General features: G+C 42.5%; 3 protein-coding genes across 3 annotated transcripts; 1 reads left to right on the plus strand and 2 right to left on the minus strand.

Annotated features, from left to right (window-relative positions):
• Positions 1-281: 281 nt before the first annotated feature.
• Positions 282-6,167, minus strand: LOC128309588 (phospholipid-transporting ATPase ABCA3-like). Its single transcript, XM_053046021.1, has 7 exons — positions 5,896-6,167; positions 4,356-5,596; positions 2,910-4,281; positions 2,527-2,833; positions 1,498-2,447; positions 719-1,441; positions 282-639 (listed from the first exon to the last, which is right to left on the minus strand). The coding sequence occupies exons 1-7, from the start codon at positions 6,165-6,167 to the stop codon at positions 462-464; spliced, it is 5,043 nt and encodes a 1,680-aa protein (XP_052901981.1). The 3' UTR covers positions 282-461.
• Positions 6,168-8,454: 2,287 nt separating this feature from the next.
• Positions 8,455-10,891, plus strand: LOC128296805 (NEDD8 ultimate buster 1-like). Its single transcript, XM_053032291.1, has 4 exons — positions 8,455-9,003; positions 9,067-9,277; positions 9,353-9,595; positions 9,661-10,891. The coding sequence occupies exons 1-4, from the start codon at positions 8,618-8,620 to the stop codon at positions 10,732-10,734; spliced, it is 1,914 nt and encodes a 637-aa protein (XP_052888251.1). The 5' UTR covers positions 8,455-8,617; the 3' UTR covers positions 10,735-10,891.
• Positions 10,892-11,918: 1,027 nt separating this feature from the next.
• Positions 11,919-18,855, minus strand: LOC128297618 (putative ATP-dependent RNA helicase TDRD12). The gene is made up of 11 exons (XM_053033296.1): positions 18,587-18,855; positions 18,284-18,511; positions 17,960-18,218; positions 17,006-17,885; positions 16,309-16,564; positions 16,063-16,242; positions 15,123-15,965; positions 14,551-14,981; positions 13,588-14,490; positions 13,261-13,519; positions 11,919-13,189 (listed from the first exon to the last, which is right to left on the minus strand). The coding sequence occupies exons 1-11, from the start codon at positions 18,761-18,763 to the stop codon at positions 12,137-12,139; spliced, it is 5,469 nt and encodes a 1,822-aa protein (XP_052889256.1). The 5' UTR covers positions 18,764-18,855; the 3' UTR covers positions 11,919-12,136.
• Between the last annotated feature and the right edge of the window lie 280 nt (positions 18,856-19,135).

A 19,135-nucleotide genomic window follows, 5' to 3' on the forward strand; every position in this document is an offset into this window, starting at 1 on the left:
AGCTAATAGATGTAAAGGGTTTCGCCAATAAGCAACTAACACTCTTGCTTCTGTAAATGTAACCGACACGCGTAAATATATAGCAAGACTATTTAACACAAAATAAAAAATTACACTTTGATAGTTCCGTGCAGTAAATTTCGGATAACCAGAATAAAATGTCAATAATAATGCTCGCCGGGCTAGCGAAAATAAAAAGGAAAACAAAACTCATTTAATAGCTCCTAGAAGGAACGAACAGTAGACATGACTACATATATCTTACAGCCGTGATTAAAAAAAAAAACAAACAACAAACGAAGAAAATTATTGTAAACATGTCATTGCTACTATTTCCCTTCTTATTGGTTTATAAATTGATGACAAAAATGACACATTCAATTAAATACTATGAATCATTTGATGACCTATTGCGGACCCTTAAATTGATTGATAAGTTTGAAGTTCTCTGCATTATTCTGTTAATCCTCTCTTTGGTACTTGGTAAAAGCTAAGAACACCTGCTCCAGGCTTGTTTGTCCGATCGAGTAGTCCTCAATGTTTAGTTGTTGCTTTGCTCGTTCCATCACACCAAATATCTGTGACCATTTCATACTATTGGAGCGGATGTAGTACGTCAGCAGATCCTGGTATTCCTCCCTGAAAAAAAAATCCAAATAGATTGAGCGAAATTGAACGATTGAGGAACGGTTAGTGTCACATAGTGTATTGTTCTTACTTGAGATGCGAATCCGGAAACTGTATGATAATGTGATCCTTAATGTTCTGTAGATCGAGCGTATCACTTTCTTTTATTTTTCCTCCACTGTCAACACGCTTTGCTTTGATCGTCAGCACAAAACCTTGCGAGAACTTGTTCTTTAAATGCTGCGTCGAACCAATACATTTGAATTCGCCATTTACCATGATGGCCAACCGTGTGCAGAGTGCCTCACACTCTTCCATGCTATGCGAAGTGAGTACGATTGTTTTGCCACTGTCACGCACTCGACACACACCGTTCCAGAGGTTACGTTTCGCTCCCGGATCCATACCGGAGGTCGGTTCATCCAGGTACACCACCGACGGGTTACCGAGCATGGCAAGGGCAGTGCTTAATTTGCGTTTATTACCCCCGCTGTATGCCTTTACCTGTTTGTCGAGATGCTTCTCGAAACCAAACTCACGCGCGAGGTACATGGTCACGAGCGGTATGTGCAACCTGGGCACACCGCGCAACAGTGAGAACAGTTTCAAAGTCTCCCGCCCAGTAAGATCCTCGATCAGTGCATCAAACTGTGGACAGTAACCTATATGTTGGTGAACTTTCTTCAGCTCACTCTTCAAACTGTGACCCTTAATCCAGGCGTCACCAAACGAGATCGTTTCATCGCCGGATAACATCTTAAAGCTAGTTGTCTTGCCGGCTCCATTTGCACCAAGTAAACCGAAGCATTCAGAGCTAAAACAGAAAACACAGGGATATGATTTTTTTACAAACATTATCGAATGTCTTACCTGTTTATGCCCACGCTCAGTTGATTAACAGCAAGGAATCGATTGTAATACTTTGTCATCTCGTGCGCTACTAAGTTGGTGCGTGATCGTTCTTCCATTGACATAGAAGCTATCCGTTCATTCTCTCTCCGCACATCAGAATCGATTTCAATCGTATCCGAATCGGTTTTCATCGTGTAATTCTTACGATAGTACCATTCACGTATTTTCTGAACGATCAACTTCAGCACCTTGAAATCGAGCACAAATAATATCAGGAAGTACACAACCGTCATAGTAAGGCAGTAGAGCAGATGTCGTCCAATTCCGGGACGTTCCCATTGGTAGTATTGCAATCCATCCTCACAAATTGGTAGCGGAGTTACACCCGGTGGTCGCACTGCATCGCATGTTCCGATCGTAACGGACATGTGGCTCAGATTAACGATCGCGTCACACAGAGCAAAGTGTGGAAAAATTAGAAACACGTTAGACAGGACCTCAGACAGTTCTTCCAGCTCGAACATATCAGTTCCGAGTAGATACACGAAGATGAACAGTGCCGTCCCTGTGACGATGTACGCTACACTGATTCTGATAAAGGCGGCAGGGGCCACATTATAATATAGCGTCACGATGTACGTCAGCGGTAAAGCAGGAACTCCCACAAACAAGAATACTGAATAGAGACGAAACACTTCACCAGCAGTGCTAAATCCGGGCTCCTGGAAAATGGCTACGGTTATGATGATGAAGATACACACGAACGCGTATGTCAGATAGTCCCAAATGAATCCCGTAAACCAGTAGGAAAGTCGGCTCACACCGCTTACGAGTTGGAGCAGCTTGGCTTTCGTGACACGTTCTCGAATGTAAAAGATAACGTAAAATCCAACAACGAACGACATTGCGAAGCCGGTGTAATATGCCAGCTGAAATCCTAGATTATTGAAGGTTCGCATCAATTGGAGCTGCAAAACGGAGCCGATTGAATATTATTATTAACTTTTAAAATGTAAACGGCTTGACTCTTATATCAATGGTTCTTACTCTCGTCTCATCGGTGTATGGCAATGGAAAGTTGGTCTGGGAAATATTGTATTCTTGCGAATCGGTAAACGTCGCCAGCAATGCATTGTGCATCATTTGTAAAGCGGCAGGAGGAGAATGAAGAGCCTCATTGTTGAACCAAGCGGTCAAGTTGTCGTTCAAGATACCAGCTCCAACAATAAACTGGCGATTTACCAGCATTAGATTCGCATCAGCAAATTGCAAAAATGCATCTTCCATCCACTCTATACCGCGTAACGGTATGCTTGGTATACTGCGAAAGAGCTGCATGTAGTTTTCTAGAATCCTAGAAGGTGATTGATACAAAAACAACTTTAATATGTGTCTATTTCCTTGGTAGATCGCGCAGTTTGGACACTTACCTTTCCTTTAGCGTACCAATCTGATTCTCCGGCTCCATCTGTATCAGCGTTACTGATGGGTTGTAAAAACGTATTCCTATTGCCCGAGGTGGCATATCTCCGGATCCTCCCCAATTTCGAACGACTGCAATTGTTACTGCTACGAACAGTACCGGTATCAGCACCTGCACCACCAGCAGGAACCAATTCCGATAGGTCTGGTAGATTTTTTTCAGAAACAATGCCCATATGTGATAGAAGAACAACCGGGATCCATCCAGTAGTTCGTAATCATCGATCGTTGTGCGTGACTCTATGTCTGTGCCGGTGCTGTAGGAATGCAAACTGTGCAAACTTCCTTCTTCACATACCTGTGACGGCTCTGTTGAGTCAGAACCAACCTTCATGAACACTTCCTCGAGGGTAGTAAGTGATATACCAAAGTCGCAGATCTTCAACTCATCGCCACGCTTTTCCAAATCTTCTAGCAATGCCTGGAAATCTCGCGAGTGATCCTCTTGGAGCAGATATGACAACTCCGAACCAACATTCGATTCCACCTGGATGGAGGGAATGTGTTTACGCAGTACATCCGTCACCTGTTCCACATCACATTCTGCCCTTTTCACGCAGATCAACCGGTAACCAACACCATACTTTTTCTTCAAAAAAAACGATGATCCAACCGCTTTCAGTTTACCGTCCGCCATAATCGCAATACGATCGCCAAGCATGTCCGCTTCATCCATGAAGTGCGTCGATAGGATCATGGTACGGCGCGTTTTCTCAGCGATTAGTAAATCCCATAAGGCTCTTCGTGCCGCCGGATCCATCCCTGATGTGGGCTCGTCACATAGCACTACCCGAGATCCGGCACACAGCGCAATTCCGACGCAAAGCTTACGCTTCATACCACCGGACAGACTGGACGAGCGAACGTTCGCTTTATCTACCAACTCAAGAGCTTTGATGTATCGATCGATCTCATACTGGGCTTGTAGCTTTGAAAGCCCTTTCAAACGTCCATAAAAGTACAGATGTTCACTCACCGTTAGCCCATCGAAGAGGATATTGTGCTGTGGGCAGTACCCCAGCGACAAACGGACCGATTTCATCTCCGTTCTTATATCGTGACCCCAAATGATGGCAGTGCCGGAACTGGGGCGTTTCATACCGGTCAGCATCGACATGGTGGTGGTCTTACCGGCACCATTATGCCCAAGCAGTGCAGTGATTTGTCCTTCAAACATGTTGAACGTGAGTCCCTCGACGGCAACTTTCCGGTTGGAGTATACTTTCCGAAGTTCTCGAATCTGAATCCGCGGAATGCGGCCCTTCGGTTCAGTTTCGATGTTATCATCCGTTTCATTGTTTGCATTTTGACTTCTTGGCTCTATTAAATAAGAAAAATTAATGTGTGTATTTACAGAAACAGAATTTGCGCTACGGCTTATTCCCAGTACTTACCATCAGAGGAGGGTCGTTCACCGCACCAGAACCGTTTTGTTACGAAGAAATACCATGGTTGCGCTAATCCAAAATCTCCTGGAAACACCTGCTCGATGTAGAGGGCAATCAGCATGTAGATGGCAGCGTCACCGAGTAGCATTAGCAGCATCTGTCCGATGTTGATGTCATCCACATCACTGTCATGAAATAGTGTAGACCACTGTACGCCCTGTGTTGTGCCCTCGTACACTCCAACTAGTCGCATCGCAAACCCAATGGCCGAGTTGAGAAGTAAAGCTGAGCCAAGCTTCTGGGAGGCGTTAAGATTCCGGTAGTCCTGCACCATGATGATGTACGGTGCGAACGCAAGGAACCATATGATCGCCGCAACAGCACCACCAGAGTTAGCCTTTGAAAACAGTGTGCTCAGCATGAAGGAAAACGTAATGATTGCAATGCCGTAGATGAAAAATATCAACCAGATGACACTCCAATCGGAATAAGTCAGCACAGACACGTTCGGAGTCGTGTACCAGGGCACTTTTAAGAAAAGTACCACCAAAATGATCGAAATCTGCGTAAATATAAAACATTTCACGAACCAGGAACTCCATAGTACCCAGTTCTGCAGGCCCATAATCTTCATAGCTTCTTTGATTTGTTTCTCCTTCTCGAACAGAATGTTCTTAACGATGCTAATACATGGGTAAATAAATGCCAACATTACGGAAATCGGCAGGAAAGTGGTCAGGCTAGAAGGAAAGCTATCCTCCCGAAACGGTGGATAAGGGAAACGCTGGATATATACATTCGGAACCGGGTCCGGGATTGTTTTAATCAGCTCCAAAAACGCTTTAAAGATGTAGTGCTGCAGTGTGAGAAAACCTTCCCTGAAATAACCCGGTGATGGTCCTCCATCACTGTCTTCAGCAAACCGGGCCCCACCGTCAGGTCGCGAGCCCCAGCGACGATCCGTCTGCCAACTATGGCCAACTGTGAATTGAGCGCGCTGTTCACCTGGAAACCGCAACCGGTAGTTTAGCCGTTGGGGTAGCATACTTGTTGCATTGAGCCGAATGTCGAACTCGACACCTGCGAAGGCATTCGTGCCGAGTAGGAAGTCCTGCAGTGCTGACCCATTCGGTAGTCCATGTACCTCCAGATTCATCCACTCACCGACTGAGCCCATAAGCGTGCGCAATGCAGGTCCATTGGGTGAGTAGGCGATAGTCTCTTGGAAAGGTACGACTAAATTCCTCCTGTGGAACAGAAAATTGTGTAGTAATATGCTGTGCACCTTTCGGATAGAGCCTCCAAGAGGCTTGATCCACCACTGGATACAATGGAACAATGGATCTTCGTTGAACCAGCGTCTTATCGAGCGGTGATCATCTATAACTATTTTTTCTTCCCTTTTGCCGATACGGCGAGTAAAGCATGTTTTGCAAACCCGATAAAACCTCCACACAATGACTCTTGGAAGTCGTCAATGGATTGCGATATCTTGCTCGGTCGATGCTTCACCCACGACCTAATGTTAACCTAATCCGTCGCTTACCTGATAGCGCTAAAGTTGGCGACATCCAACGGCTGATACACTGAATCGTGAGGAACATGTTCGATTTCAGTCAAACTGCGCAGTCCCACCATTAACAGCATGAACAACGGTGGAATGAAAATCTCGACCATGCTGGAAATTTTACTTCTCCAGTGCAGTAGGAAGTTTTTCCAAAGGAGCAATGAAAACTTTGCCCTGCCAGATGTTCCGGTAGGTTGCGTAAGCGTTGTAACCGCTGCCGTGCTTGTTGATTGCGCGGTTAGAATAGCCATTTTGTTTCACGTAAACTGTACGATCGAATTAAGTAGAACCATCCTCTTGTGCTAGTAGAGAAATCAATAGGATGCACTTTGTGCATGAATGCATGTGCATGTGCAACAATACTATAAAATGAAAAATGTAGTATAACACTGATACTGACACTTCACTTTGTAAAACCCGCTCTGTCGACTGGTGTTTTAATTAATTACTGTTTGTTTTATCATTACACATCATGTACACAAATTTTACACAATGTACACAAATACCAACATACACATACTCACATACATTTGATTTCTGATTTTTTTTTAATTTCTGTCAAACTCGATTTACTTAATCACGCACACCTCACTATGCGCAAAGGCGCATGCGGTGCTAGCACCGGATTCGGCCTTAAGGAAGACCGTGCAGTTTCTACAATGGTCAGTTTCAAACTAACCAGTCACGGCTGGCACAATTTCCGGAAAAATAGCTTCAAACCCCTCTTTATCCACGATATCAGATAAGCTGTAAGTCCTTCGTTTGTGATAATTTTTCGCTTCGATTTGAACCAACATTTGCCCATTGAAAATATGACAAGTATACGAAATAGCAATGTGGATAAATTGATAAAGTTAGTGGTACATGATAAGATATCACGATAAAGTGGTCGACCGGTAACAAACACTGGTTCTAGAACTAACACCGTCTCTAGACAGGCACATCGTCCACGACTCAGTCACCATCGATAGTGCCCTTTTTTGAAGAGTATGGAATTTACGACTTTAAAATAACTGATTTATGAGACAAGACAGCAAGTGTCATGCAAACAGAAGCACATGTAAAACGATACAAATTAGTGAGAACCATCTCGCGCGGCAGTACATGCTAGGTAAGTTATATGATCGTACACGTTGGACAAGTATTATCGCTATCTTTCATCTTTTCATTTTTTTTACCAATTCGTTCTGTTGTAATCCGGGTATCTTTTTCCCAGTGAATATAAATAATTATTTTGTAGCATTGTAGATTGTAGGTTTGTTTAATTTTAATGTTTTTAATGAAAAAAATAAATTTTGTAGAAGTTTAAATTTCCATAACAATCAATGTGAACTCCACGTGCTCATGATTTCGATAGCATAGATACAATCTTATAATTCATGCTTGACGTTTCATAAGTTGTTCTTAAGTTTAAGAATCAAACCCCTTGAACTTATTTCAACCTAGACAGATTAATAACTAGATAATAGTAGTTCTAACATAAATCTTGCATAAAGTTAAGAGATTTTAGCCATTTTGACAAATCAAGAATCGCGCATCTTCTTCTCACGCTACAGTGCACGTCCATACACTAGTACCGTTAATTTTTGCAGTGCTTCTCCTACTCGCGCGAAGCATACATCGTCTGAGTTCCTGACAGATAGGACAATTTGAAGAACGACTGTCGACCGAAAAGTTTGGAGCTGAAAACGCTACTCAAGGTCAAAGAGAAAGCTATGCCATCTCCTTGGCGGAACCCCTTTTTTGTCAACGGGGAGGGAACCCTCAAGATATCCATTTAGAAGGGCTAATCGCGGATAGACACCGCTCTTGGAACACCACATGGTCCGGAGGAAACCATGTCCCGTAAGGACCTGAGTAAGATAAAAATTTCCCCGTGCTGGCAGCCTACCCATTACATGATGTCCGGGATCAGCCTCCTCGTCTTCAAACCCGAACTCTGCTGCTCTACACCGGCTCTTCACTAATGTGTTACCAGCGCTCCATGGCTTCCTCGTGTTGCCGCTTCCGTATGTCTGGTGCTGTAAAGCACCCCTCGCTGCCTGTTCGTCGTGGCAACGGATGTCCTCCTCTAGAAGAATAGCTATCGGCATGGTGCTTGCAACCACACAGGCGGCGTGGTAGAATACCGTTTGGAAGGCGCTAGCCACTTGAAGCTCTCCAGTGCGGTGCTTCCCCTGGACTGTGGTACGATGGATGTCCCTCTAAAAAAGCTTCCGTCTCCACGCTGGCGCGGCGTAGCGGAAAATGCTATTCCCAACGTTTACCAGGGGTCTCCTTCTGCTGCTTTTTGGGCCACACTTGTTCGGCATAAGGGCGATCAAGGCATTCGTGATTCGAGATGCCGGTACGACGACGGTTTCCGTCGTTTCATAGCGAGAAAGCATGTTCTTTTGGCTAGTTGGGCTATGTTGCATGGAACATGCGGCTCGCACATCTTTCTCTATACAGCTTGTGAAATATTCATAAACGTCAATAATGACGGTCGCTTTGTTTTGGTTTTTATTTTTCATTCTTTCTTTGTGGATTACTCAGCTAAAACCAAAACCGGCAGCATAACAGTTTTGTATTTCCGGTGTAGTTTTCCTAGATTATTTCTGAGCTACTAAACATTATATTAAAGCGTGTTAGGAGAACTTTGAAATTGAATCAATTGTTTTATCTACTCACGGTGAATTGTTAAATTCACCTCATCGTGTCAATGGAGTTGTTACAGCTGGAAAATCGTTTGATTCAACTGCGCGCTAAATTGAACGATCGTAAAATAAAGCTATGGGAGATGCCATATTTAACAGCTGAACGTAATATCGATGAAGCGGAAGTGCTTAGACTGGCTGAACAGCTCGGTCCAGAGCTTGGTATACCGACGGGCCTGTGCATGCAGGGACTAAAGGCACTGCAACGAAATGCTCTGGAGAAGCTGCAATCGAAGGATGAATTTCAAAGAATGGGTATTGCAACGGTAAAGATACGAGCACCGACACAAGCTGGTTCTAACCGGGAATTTGATTTGAAGGTGAAGATCACAGAACTGGGCAGTCATCTATGTGAATTGATTGGTCAGCGTCTTTCTTTGGATCCACGAAAGTATGTAACAATTTTCAAGTGATATGGAGAGCATTTAAAAGGATTTTCCCTTGAATGTCCTAGGCTAAAGCTGGTTTGCGCGGGGAAAATTATTACCAATGGGCATTCGCTTCAGGAGCAGAAGGTAACAAATGGTTCGACGATAATGGCGCTGGTAATGACACATAGTGCGGTAGAAGCGAAACGGGAATGTTCGACGTACGATCGTGTATACAAAATACGTGCTGATGCTGAAATATTAATTAACGAAAATGATAGCTCGAATTTCTTGAGTGTAAGCTAGTGTAGTTGAAATGTGGTGAATTTTAACGCTTTATATGTTTATCAATTTTATTGCATGTATTTCAAGGTTGAGGATCAATCGGGCAATGCGATTTTTCTACCGAAAGAAGAAAAAAAGTCCCTCCTAATGGGGCTTACCCTGTACGAGAAAGGTAAAGCTGCTATGATGGTACGAAATTTCGAAGAAGCGCTTCTCTTGTTCTTAGAAGCGGATCATGACTTTCGTGCCTGCAAATCAGAGCTGCTGGACGTTATTGACAATAATGCTCTGCTCAATCTAGACATTGTGTGGTGCTACTTGTGTTTGAAGGTAACAACACGCTCGTACATTCATTAATATATTAATGTTTTTATTGCATTGCTTAAATATTACAGAATCTAAACCAGCTGCCGGATGCGGAACAGAGGCTAAAGTTGTGCGAACTCAAGTTCCAACAGAGTTATGGCAAGAACATGCAGCGTGTGACTGCGATACGAGGGGAACAATCGAATGAAAAGATACCGCTGGTACGACTCCATCTACTGAAGGCGATCCTTTATTTTTACCAGAACAAACGCGATGATGCACGAACCATGTTCCGTGTGGTGGAAACTGAGCTGCTGAAGCTTCGGATCGATGATGACTGCCTCAGCCGGCTGATGGAGTGTGGTTATTCAATGAAGGAGTGCCGTGTAGCTTTACGTGCCTGTACGAACGATGTAGAAGCTTCCATCGAATTTATCCACAACCGTAGACAAACACGTGAAGCTAATGAAGTTCGTTCCGAGCGCGAAAGAAAATTGTATAAAACGATCGGTCACGATGTGTCGTCAGGAGAATTTCAGCGAATCAAGCTAGAGCTTGTTGATCAGTTAATGGAGATGGGCTATCCGGAGGAGTTGGCAGCGTTGGCGTTGAAAAAAAATCCCAAAGACATAAACGCTGCGCTGAATGAGTTAGAAACAAATAAGGAAGGATTGCAAAACAGATTGCTTCGTACAGTATCCGTGAATGAGGAGCTGGAGAGGCAGCTTGAGGCGGTCGGCTTCCACTCGCAAATAGTGCAAGTAGCCCTAAAGCTGACTGCAAATGATTATGATCGTGCTACAAACTATCTCCTGGCAAACGTTAAGGATGGTATATACAGCGAGGCACTGCAGCGAGCTGTTGCTGAGTTGAATCGTGAGAGAACTTCTTCCGATTTCATTTCAACTGAAGAAGGAACGCCACCAACCAGTAATATTTCAAGCGAAAAACCATCATCGAGCAAACGTGCCGCTAGAAGCACCAATCCTGCCGATGAAGCAAAGATGCAAGAAAACAAGCGCAAAAAAGAAATGCTTGACATTCTCTTCAAAAGCTTCTCACAGGATATACGGACGACGGACGAGGATTCACATTTGGATTTGCAGCTCGACGAAGAGTCAAAATTACTTGAGCAGTACAAGCAGTTACTCGACATGGATTGACCGATGTGGCCATCGCTAAACGATGCCAACCAAAATCAGCAAAGTTGTTAAAATGTAAGTAACGAGAAAAAGTGTACAACATCGGAAGGTGATGTCCAACATTTTTCTTATTATAAACTTATCACTTGTTTGTAATAAACACTAACATAATGTTTACATCGACATTATTTGTAAACATGGAAATACAGCACATTTATTATTTTGATTGTGGATGACATTTATAGCCTCTACCCTCATCTGTAGAAAGACCAGTTTGCCAGACAGAGGTTCTGTACATAATTTACAGTAGGAGAACAGCATCGTAAATTCAACAGAAGATGAAATAATCGGCCAAAAAACAAAGAAAAGCAATCACATTTTCCTGAAAGATTATTAAACATAGGATTCAAGTGAACTTTATTGCAATCCAATTATCATTAACAGGTTTTTCCATAGTCGTTCAAAATGTGTCCCTTTTTTAACCTTCAAGTAGGCTGGTTGTTTTTTTTCAACTGAAAACTGCAATTACTTTTGATTTATTGCTTGTATTGACCTGAAATTTTCAGTAGCCTCCCAACTTTTTATTTCCGAATTTTTGGCGTGTACGTTGTACAACAAGCAGTAAGTATTTTATTTTGATTTATTTTAAACTTTACCACGTAAGTTGCCAACCAGCTTCCCCGGGCATTCCATACATTTCGTAATCGGCATGACGTTTCTCTTCTGCTTCTTTCATATTGTGCTTGTTTTGGAGTCAAATTCAATGGAATTAAAAATTTAAAACGAATCGTTACTTTTATCATAACATAAAAAACATAATTAATGAATCAAATATATTCAATCAAACCCGTGAGAGCGATCGCTAGTGTAAGGAAGATGGAAGAAACGGAAAGCATCCTTCCTATCGCTCAAACTTTCCGTCGGCTGGTACGAAATTCCATACAAACCAGCTGTTTTCAGATTTCCGATACCAGGAGAGCATAATTTCAGCATCACCAGCGTGCATATTCTGGTACATGGGCCATCAACTCATGACCGAAAGTTTAGACACGTGTGATGAACCATGTATATAACTTTGCATTATAGTTTTATATTCATTCAACATTCCGATTTACAAAGATTTGCAACAGTATAAATAGATAGAAAGCATTGTTTAGCTACGAAAACCGTTAATTGTATACATCAAAACGTATGGAATACCCGGGTATGCCGGTTGCCAACTTACGTGTGTAAATTTGGTTGACAACTCTACGGTTAATGCATACGTAGTTGGAAACTTTATTTCATTACAAAGAGCTTTTGGTCTACCAATTTTGTTATAACCGGTGCAGTCCAGCATTTCCTTATGCATAGACCAACGGATACCAACGTTGTTAAGAACACCATAATTTGAATGATGATTGTTCTGAAAACCCGCAATTTTCTACTTCATTGAAAGAAACACGCCTTCCTCATCTTCCACATCCGAATCTATATCCTGTTCATTGCCAGACTGTAAACTATCCGCTGAACTATCTAGATGTGCTTGTACCAAACCTTTCCATCGATTTTTTTTAATGCTTTCGTCTGAACTGGAATCACTATCATTACTGATGGTTGTTGCTGCTTTTATCCATGCCAACTTTCGCCCGTGCTTGTGCAGCTTAGGCCAGCGTGTGTATGGTACCAATTTTCGCAGCCGTACGACTATAGATAGACCCCGTATTTCATGTTCCGTGTGCCGTGGGTCAATTCTACTATGCAAGTTGAGTGGTGCTATATACCGTTGCTCGTCGTCTGCTTTAAAAAATTCAAGCATGAACCAGTTGTAATTATTCTTAACATCGTATCGCTCCATATCCGGTGCATGAACTCGTAGAACAATATCATAATTATCCTGGTGCCAAACGATCTTCGCAAAACGTTCATTCGAAACGAGTGATTTCGTTAGTTGAAGCTTACGATCGCTTTGTAACCGTCTGTTCGATTCTTTCTCTTTGTCCGATTTTGGTAGTAATTTTGTGTTTGGCAAGCGTGAAACAGCAGGAGATGGTTCAGAAATCTCAGAAATACGTTGAGGCTCTTCATTGGGTTTCTTTTTGTTAATCTCATTCCGTGGTTCTGTAATTTCTTTCATCATGTTCATTAGCTCCTGTTGTGTAAAATTCACATGCGTAAACTCATCGTCAGTATCGACCACAGTACTTCTATCGTCCTCGATATCCTCTTGCAGTAAGATAGCTAGCTTGTCGAACACAATATCCTTAATTATTGAAAACTCATCCGAAGAATTCCCGTCGCCCAAGACCATCTCGTACCGGTGACATCCTTCGATGCGTTCTGCACTTCCCCACGGTAGAACTCTTGTGACGGTGGCAAACATCATGCCTTGATTGTATTTTTCCAACCATTTATCGTAGATTGCATCAGCTATCTTTTCGCTCCATTCAATAGCACCATCCGGGGGAAGAATGTGTGCTAGCGAACCCTTAATGGCCTAAAAATGTAGAGGAAATGTAAATCGAAATGGGACACACATCAATAAGCAGGAACAGGAACTTATCCTACCAAAAACGAAACCGAGCGTAGAAGTTTGTCTGAGATTTTAAAAATGTTACTGCATTTAAATGTGCCGCCAAAGTCAAGTAGAAACACCTCAGCCTCAATTCCAGCATTAACCTCCGACAATTTCATTATACGTGCGCGATGGTAGAAGTTCTCGTACAACACCAGGCAGTGCTGATTGATTGTTGGATTCTTAAGCGGAATTAATTTACTTCCGTCTTTGACGAATTCTCTAATCGCGGTATCAATTTCCGATATTCTACTAAAATGAAGATAATTGTTATAACAGAATAACATGAAAACCATCAGAAATGTGAAAAAATTGCTTACCTATCACATCGATATACGTAAAAATTGTCCGGTGCAAGATAATGTCCAATAATAACGTTATACGCTTTGTTTACCAACAGCGTGTCAAATTGATAGTGTTCCACGCTACAACTGAGCGAGGGCTCCTCGAACGAGCTAGAAGAACACGTACCATCCAATTCGGCCGGAACCAAGCTTGGCTGGTCCGTTTTAACATCTTGTTCGTATCCAACCAATGCTTTCGCTCGTTCTGCGCTATCCTCCAATTCACCAAAGACACTATGTACAGAATTTGTGGGAATATGTTCCAATTTTAAGTTAGTTTGTGTAAGCTCCATTGTTTGATCTCTATTCTGATTATAAAAAAACGGCGTTCTCTTCTGGTTTTCCATTACAGGTTCCTCTATATTATCTGGTTCATCCAGTTCATTCCGGCATTCTTCATTGTTCTGGTTTTCCTTTTCTTGTACCTCATGTCGCAGCAATTGCATGGCTAATTTTTCACAGTCATGTACAATTTGTCGGATTTGCTCAAACGATTTCTTGTTGCCAATGCCAAACTGTTTGGAAATGACAGTCGCACCGATCCGCTTAGTCGTTACCGTGGCTTTCACGCCTTTCAACTGTTCCACGAGATACAGATCATCGACCCAAATGGTGTCTTTTAGCGCCAACAGCACATGGCCCTCAATGTAACAATTCGATCGGTGCACATGTTCTTCGATCCATTTTCTTACGGCTAGTGTTGACGTTTTGTCCCAGTCCTGTTCGTAATCGTGTGGCACTAGTGAGGCAATGCGAACGTTTAATGCATGCCCAGGCAGCTCACGGAACTGCTCAGGAAGAAATAACAAGGCCGATGATTTCACGTGAATTATCCGACCGGTGTCTATGAGCTGCAGTTGAACTTCGCAGTTATCCATACTGAAAGCAACACAAGCGGAATTGTTAATTTTGAAACGCATCTAAATGTATGGCACATACTTAGTTTCGTCATAATTGATGATGCGACAACGCGAATAGTTTTGCTCGTGATACACGGCACACAGCTCTTTCCGTCGGAGCTCACCATGCATCCGATGGCGTTCTTCGTTGGCATAGTGTGCCTGCACAGCAATATCCTGTATCATGTAACGCCTGCTATCGTTTAGAACTGTCCAATCACTGGTATTCGTAGGCTGATGTGCATCCAGATGCACAGCATAGTGCGCCGGTGAGAAAACGTGACAAATTTTCAGTCTTATTTTACCATTTATGGGCACGGTTTCAGTTGCCACATCGTCCGGCGTAAGCGCATGACGAAACACACAGTTTCGAATGCTACGACAGACTGCAAGACCTAAAACATGTGTGCAAAGCATAGACACCGCGCGCCCGTCGCTAATTCTGGTACTCTCATGAATGCTTCGAATTCGCTATAATTGAATAGAACCGTAAAGATATATATTAACTTTAAAAGTGGTTACCATGTGTCAGCTGATGAAATAATACCACATCGGTTAAGCATTGATTATTTATAGAGTAACATAAATACGGCTCTGATAAATTGTGATTACCTTGGCATAATTAAGCAGTTTTTCGGAAACCTTCGATAAGTGCAGCTCTAGAAAGTCGACCAATCTCGGTAGCTCCTGATTATTATTTTCATTCAGCAGTACCAGTGAAGACGGTTTTCCCTTCGCTTCTTTGCTTTCGCACGATAAATATGGAGATTCGTAGTACTCGAACGAGCAAGCATAGCGTCTCGTAAACGTTGACCACGTTGATGGCAGAGAGTAGTGTATAATGTGTTGCGCTTTGGTTATCTTCAAATCTCCCAATACTTCATCACTGCATACAAAAACCACCATATCCCCTTGAAGTTGCTCGTCCCAGTTGCTGAAACCGGCATGCTGCTGCAAAACCGTCCGTTCATTGCACACAATGTGATTGATCGAATTTTGTTTCAGTACGTTCACGATCGGTAACAAATCGTTACTGTCTTTGCCAAACACGATCGTTCGTTCGTTCCGATAATCGTGTTGTCGAAGCTGTCTGATCAATTCGATCTCCTTATGTTCATCGCTGGCAAATAGTCGAAAACTAAACTCCGCCTTCGCGTACACAGCAGCTTCGATGAATGCACCGATGCAGATGATCATGTTGTGATAACGCTGAAGAAAGATACCAAGCACCGGCATCCAATAACCGGCTGTGACGATCATCTGCAAACCCTCCTTTTCACAGTTTTTGCAAAGCAAACGAAGCTCTGGTGCGAAATGAGGCCAAATTTCTTCAATATTATCAATCACCACAGTTTGAATGCGTTTTCGGTTGAAGGCCTCAGGGACGCGTTCGTATAAACGTCGGTAACCGGAGGCCGTAGTTATGAGGATCGCACATCCATTAAAGAGCAGATTCTAATAGAAAGAAGAACAGACAAAAAACTATAATACTGTGCACTTGGTAGATACAACAAGCCAAAACTAGCCAACTACAGCGTATAATAGAACGTACGCAATTTTTAGTCACATTCCGTATGCCGTAACATTCGAGCACGGTTAGCTCAGGATGTGCTGCGGAATTTAGCATCTTCCGACAGAAGAACGCAATCCGTTGCGCTTCTCGCGACGAGTAGCATACGATGAGGGCAACTGGGCCGGCTCCAGAAGGTACCAACGATTCCTCTATTTGTCTCTGCAACAAGAAACGGATGATTAGTGAAACAAAGTAAACGATCTAACGAAGTAGGTACAAACATACCTGTACGACTGAACAAACGGCTGGCAGGTAGGCAAACGTTTTGCCCGTGGTGGCCCCATTAACGCAAATGAACGAATTATCACGTAGTATGTGTGGCCAAGAGTAAGCCTGCAGCCGATGTATTTTGGTGATGCCCAGTTGTTCTAAATTTTGATGGACTCTGGGACTAAAGTTGGCTGCCTCTATACGATCGATCGGATTTGGAAGTTTGGAACCATGTACCAGTACGCGATAGTGACTTCTGCGAGAAAATAAACTTCAAAAAGAGGAACACGAAATGTTAAGGACGTCCTATATGCAATGAATGGCCTACAGAATTTGTTGCCCTAGCAGTGACTCTTCGATACTTAGTGAGATGGAAAAAAGTACCCGTAGAAGGAACATACTCAATGTGCAAATAGTTATATTTCTTTTTATTATTATACCTTCTGTCAATAAGGAACGCATCATTTCAAACAGTTTATACTCCAGAAAATACATTTATGATAACGATCACCTGTAAGATGTTTGTAACGTTGTAAAAAAAGAAAAACTGGATGAAAGCCAAAATTGTTTTCTAAGCTCTACAAACTTGATAACACAAACAGTTGACCTTATACTTGCAGGGGAATTAAAACGATTCGGACAACACATTCAAAAATGGACATGTTCGAACCATTTCGTTTACGGAAAGTGAAGAATATATTGATGCTCTTACCATTTTTCGTCCTGTATTACTTTTTCAAACCGCTTCAACGCACCATTACTTTCACTCGTAGGCATTTTCTCGGGTGTAAGAAGAGAGCTAATCTGTACACCAGCGGGAGCAAACACCATTTTGCGAGGAGGCGATTGAGCAGCGACAGGAGCGATGTGTTTTTGTTGGTTCAGATTTGCTTTGACTTTGGTGATTTTTCGCATAAACTTTGGAGCTGTTCCACTTCCTGCTGATGTTTGATTGTTATTTATCTTCACTAATGGTGGTGTGTCATGTTCGCTCGCCGTATAACTCTGCGGCAGAGCCGGTTTTTTCGATTCCGTGTGCATTAGGTCATATTCGGCTTGTGTCGATTGGGCAACGTCGATTGTCAATGACTGAGGACTCATACGGATTCGCGACAGTGGATCAAGAATATGATTGTCTTCTTGTAGATGCTTCGTGGTTGTTTTGCATAGCATTGTGGATGAAATTGTTGATTGCACAACTGGTTTCACAGGTGTTTGCTCTTCACTACCCTTTACAGGAGTGTATTTCATTTTTTGCGCCATTTGTAGTTGCATTTTTTGTCTCAATCTAGACATCTTCGTGTCAGTCTCACTAACTTCGGCATCGGTTTTTCCTGCACTTTGAGACGTTGTAGTGAATAAGTTACTATTGGCCTCAGATTTATCCCGCATTGCATCAACTACGGCTGGTTGCTTCATCATCACTCCCACCATACTGGCCGATTCGTCAAAGAGTCGCTCATTCACTTCATTTGTACAAAAATATTGTTTCGGTGTCTTCACTGTTATTTCCAAAGACCCGGAGTCGTTCAGTGGCTCGCTACACAACGATGACGTTTGGCTACATAACATCGCTTTACGTTCGAAAATAACTGCAAGAAAGCAATTCATTTTAAAACTTTCATTACTACATTAACAAGCATTAACAATAAATTAATACACTTACGATTCATATAAGTCTCAAAGTCCACAATCAATCCTAGGGTCCATTGCGACAGAACGTCTGCAGCGTTAAATGTTTTACTATTAGTGTAGATCAGCAAATCGCCAAAATCGATCAATCGATTGCCCATCGGGTACGGAGACACATTTGTGAAACAAATCTTTTGGGTTTCCTTAATGAGCGATTGAATCATGGTGTTTGCATTTTCATTCCACGATAAACATATTGCTTTTCGAAATTCTTCCCGTTGCGGATCGTACACCTAAAAAAGGACGATAAACCAAAAACTTAGACCTAAACAAAATAAGGTTGAGAGTGCTTGCTTACGCAGTGTGCTGGTAAAATATTCTTTAGCGCTGCCTGCTTCACGGTCGAGGTTGACATGTCCTGAAATTCTTCCGGCAAAGGTTTCAAGTGCTCCATATCTACAACCTTCGGATAGCCTTCATCGATCAACCAAAGCCGGTACGAGCGCATTCTTTTATCCTCTTCCTTAATGCCAACAACACTGCAACGGGTCCAGCGTGCAAGCGACGGCTCGAAATACGCTACAACCTATACGTTTTCATGGAAGCACCACGCGGAAAACAATTTACAATCGCTGCATTTCGTCGTGACGTTATGTCTTACCTCTCCATAGATCGGTTCGTAGTCCACAATATCCTGCGCCATGTAATGTTGCTCACAGTACTCATCGATTGCATCCTGCATTTGTTTAAACTGTCTTGTCTTGCTTCCCGGGTAAAACGGTTTGTACCAAAATTTGTGTGGATTTGAAAAATGTGTAATATAAATTTGGTTCTCCATCGTAAAACAATCAGGGAGTTAATCAATATTTTTCCTAGTGCAATCTAAACACCGTATGGGTAAAAATAATGCCGCCGTGCGTGCTCGTTGTGAACGCTGCTGGTTTCCAAGAAATGTTGCACGTTTGCGTCATTCGGAACGTCATTTATGACAGGTTGTTTTGAAAGGGGAGAAATAAAAAGGATGTTCTTTTCGTACGATTTCCGGCATTTTTCTATATTTCGTATAATATACAGTAATTTCTTAGGAATTTATCCTACTATCCAGACACGTTTTTAGTCATAGCAATGAATGGGACACTCGATTTTAATATCTTTAAATATTCATAATATCCATGTTTGTCAGGCAAACGGAAGAACCAAAACAACCCCT

Source organism: Anopheles moucheti, chromosome 2 (genome assembly GCF_943734755.1).
Source record: "Anopheles moucheti chromosome 2, idAnoMoucSN_F20_07, whole genome shotgun sequence".
Lineage (NCBI taxonomy): Eukaryota > Metazoa > Arthropoda > Insecta > Diptera > Culicidae > Anopheles > Anopheles moucheti.